At 32.1% G+C, this 4,087-nt stretch overlaps 1 protein-coding gene across 1 annotated transcript; it reads left to right on the top strand.

The window, feature by feature from the left end:
- The first annotated feature begins 2,354 nt into the window (after positions 1-2,354).
- Positions 2,355-2,828, top strand: LOC139504322 (interferon-inducible GTPase 5-like). Its single transcript, XM_071294391.1, has one exon. It carries the CDS (start codon positions 2,355-2,357, stop codon positions 2,826-2,828), a length of 474 nt encoding a protein of 157 aa, XP_071150492.1.
- Positions 2,829-4,087: the final 1,259 nt, after the last annotated feature.

Here is a 4,087-nt window from a genome sequence, read left to right as displayed (position 1 = left end):
TGAAAAGGTAAAATTAGCTTTAACTCTTGAACGAAAAGTCCTAGACCCATGGGGTCTTTTACAATGACATTGATGACCAATGACCTTCACAAAGGTCAAAAGGTCAAAAGTCAAGGTCATGTCCAAATTGTCGAATTTATTGTTTTTGTCATTTTTTAACGGTTTTGTGCGTGTTTGAGAGCTTTTCAATGCATTCTACGCCTATTGGAACATGTATTTTACATTTCGAAAAGGAAAGACCTCTCAATTGTTCAAGAACAATTGACATTTTAATTTAAAATTGTGATTTGAATGGATAATAGTCTCATTGGCACGCTTACCACATCGTCTTACAATGTATATTTATTTGGGTCTTTCTACTGGTAATATCGGGTGGCCCTGTATTTGCCGCTTTAGAAAAATTTCAGTAACATACATCACATAAACATATTAAAATCAATTGGACCCAGGACCATTCCAGTATATATTATTATTATCCTTTGTAATAAATTTCGTTGTCTGTGAACATGTAGCATTTTTTACAAATTATAATTCACTTATTACTTGTACAATAACTTATAGTATGGATTTTGTTATAAAAAAAAAAGCATTGGTACACCCTATAGATTTTTTTTTATTCAATGACCACATAATAATCTTTATACTGTACTATTACACCACTGTCCCTGATTAGGGGAGGATTGGACACCAACTAGCATGCTTAAGTTGACGCAGTCACATTCTGTATGTGCCTTTTTCCAAGTCAGGAGCCTGTATTCAGTGGTTGTAGTTTGTTATTGTGTTACTAAGTTTCTCGTTCACTATTTTGTGGATAAATTAGGCAGTTAGTTTTCTCTTTTGAATTGATTTACATTGCTAAGTGGTATGGGTTTGAATTATGGCTTTGGGAATTATACAACATCTTTTTCTTTTAGCATTTATATTATAAGTGCTACTCCCTCTCTTTTCATTTAAATGAAAGAGAACCCTGACTACCATATTTTTAAAAGCTTTTTAACTGCTTCACATGGCGAAAATTGAAGCTCAGAAACCATTGATGCAAATAAAGATGTGTCTTCAGTTTAATTTTTCGTCAAATACCCTTTTAAAAATCCTACAGCTTCTACAATGGTGTATCCAAATTTTCCATATTCTATAATTTCACATAAGATGCATGATTGGTGTTTCACTTGGTGTCATCCAAATTTTCACTAGGTCCAATTTCTATTTTACTATCATAATTGTCACTTGAGTCAATTTCTATTATCAGAATAACCATAACTGGCATGCGTGTGTCAGTTACATGTCCTGTCTCCACTGATCTGGGTATTTTTGCATTTTATAAGTAAGTTTTATCATGAGGTCATTAAATAAAAAAAATATATTGTGCATCAATGTTTATTTTTTTTATTACTTTTAAAGTACAAATGTATATATATTGCTTTTCAGAAATAAAAAATATAAAAATCAAATTGATAATAAAGTGTCACTGGCTGCACTACTTTCAAAAATTAAATTAAAAAAACTAAATCATTAAAAATTGATCCTTCAAATGCCTTAGATTAAAAATATCCGTATATCAAAAACAGAAACTAGTAATTTCGTTCAGAAAAATTCAACATCCATACTATAACTTATTGTACAAGTTACGGGAAAAAAATCAACCAAGGCAGAACTGCCTCAACGGCCGAAACGTCTTGTTTACACAAGTTACAATTTTCTAGGTCCATACCACAAGTTATATACTAAGATCTACGAGTCATCTACTGGATTGGTCCTGGACAGATTTATTTTCATATTTCATTTACTGTTATCTGTTATTGTCCCTTTTCAATTCCTTGTTATCTGTTTTTCACCAAATCAATTCACTGTTTTGCTGTTATGGGGACCCCCCTTGCCCCCCCCCCCCCTCATACAGAAAGACTCAAAAATGTTTATTGCACAAAAGGGTGTTAAATTCCTCTCTGATTTTATTAGGATAAAATCGAATGAATGGAAAGATGTAAATATTCAAATATTCAAATTGGAATTTTTGGGGAAAGTAGTTCCGGCAAATCAACATTTTTAAATATTTTTTGTTGATTAAAAAGAGGTGACGAAGGATTTGCCGACCAGGGTTATAAAGGTTATACAACTAAAAAAGCAACAAAATACACAATAAAGGACAATCCTAACATCACATTTACGGATGGTGTTGTTTGCGGAACAATACAATATAAGAGAGGTTCTGAATATCTTAAATAGCTGTAAATAGAGAATCTTGATTTTGTGCTTTTGATGTCGAATAATTTTTCACAGGATGATGCCTGGTTTGCTAGGGAAATACGTAAAATGGGAAAGCCGTTATTTTTCGTAAGAACTAAATTCGTGCCAAAATGGACGGCATCACCGGAGAGAACATTCACGAAGAAATAGTTACAGTTTGTGCTGAAAATATCAAAGACAGCGGAATTCCAACAACAAGTATCTTTATAATATCCAATTATGATCCGTCAGTAGGCGAGTTCGACAAGCTAATGGATGCAATATTTAAGACGCTACCACAAAACAAAAAGGAGGCATTACTTTATTCTATACCACCTTTATCGCACCAGGTGATTAAAGAAAAGAAGAAATGGCTGATGCGACGTGCGTACCGTGTTTCTGTCTTATCGGCAACAGGTACTGCAATACCTATACCAATGTTAGATCTCTGCGTGGACTTGCCCATACTTCAATTTGAAATACGATTTTATATGAAGGAGTTTTCGCTGACTGAAGATAAAATTAATCACACTTGTGATAAACTGAAAATCGAGGATCAGAAATTGTTGAGCAAACTTCCTCATTATCAAAGTCTGTTAGTGTGAGAAATTAAAGACAAAGTCATGACGTCTATTCAGTTAGAACTTGCTGAAAAATCTACCGAAGATATGGCAAAGCGATTTTTAAACTTTATACCAGTTGTCGGTACTAACGTATTCTCTTCGATTGCGTACATAACATGTAGGAAATTGCTCCACAAGGAAATCAACGAACTAGAAAAAGAAGCACACACATTACTTGATGAAGTCATTGAAAACATCAAACAGTAGGAAAAGTCTGCACATAAACATGATAGTAATTAACTCAGCATCTTTATTTGATCGTATCATTAAAGTCATAAGAAACCTCAAAATAAAAAAAATAGTGCACATGTTTTTTTTTATCAATGGATAGTTTTCATTATAAAACTTAAATACATATACTTATTTCTGAAGAAAATTTCTGTATTTGTTCATATTTAGAAGTTTACTTTATTTTTATTGCTTCCTTCCAGGAATTCCCGGAGATATTTTCCGTATGCAAAATGACCTCAGTGTGACCCATCTCGTAAAAAAATCGGTGTTCGCAATACGCATGGATGTCTTTAAAATAAACTTTTATCTGAGTGTACATGTTAAAACACGTGCTGAATATCCATGCTTTTTTGTTGTTGTTGACAAACCGGTGACAATCGTTTAACTTCGGCTTCAAAACACGAACTTTAATTACCTGCCATATTATCACAACAACACTGACAGATTGAAAAAAAATTGACAATTATACGAAATATGTGAAAATAATGATAAAATCGTGCACAGAAGACTAAGTTTATGATGTATGTATGCATTGGTTGAAGAATTGGAATACTATTATTTTTTATCGGTCACTCGTTTCTTATGACTTTAACTTTGTTACATGTGTGATTTATTCTTAAGTTTAATGGCATTGTTGAAAAATTATAAAGTCAAAGGATAACAATAACTTTACTATTCGTAATATCAGAGTGTTTGTATTTCGCTTTTTTCCATGATGGGATGGTTTTGCTTTGAATGAATTATTTTAAAGATGAGTTTGTGTGTGTACATTTAAGGCTATCGTCATCATATCGGGATATCAATAACACATTTGGCAAATGATGAATTGTGTTCATTTAAGAAATACTTTAATAAGATGCATTCTACTCAAAAGACGCACAAAGATATTTCATATATATATGACAATAGCGAAATTATAATAAAAAATCATTATTCATATCTTCATTTATCTTGAGTTTAATTAAATCGTATTTGTTGTTTGTGTACTGTTTTGTATATATTTTCTACCT

This window comes from Mytilus edulis, chromosome 14 (assembly GCF_963676685.1).
Source record: "Mytilus edulis chromosome 14, xbMytEdul2.2, whole genome shotgun sequence".
Classification (NCBI taxonomy): Eukaryota; Metazoa; Mollusca; class Bivalvia; order Mytilida; family Mytilidae; genus Mytilus; species Mytilus edulis.
This window is presented reverse-complemented; position numbering and strand designations above follow the sequence as displayed.

Coding starts and splice junctions, on each gene's coding strand:
- LOC139504322 (XM_071294391.1), top strand. CDS start 2,355: ATGGACGGCATCACCGGAGAGAACATTCACGAAGAAATAGTTACAGTT.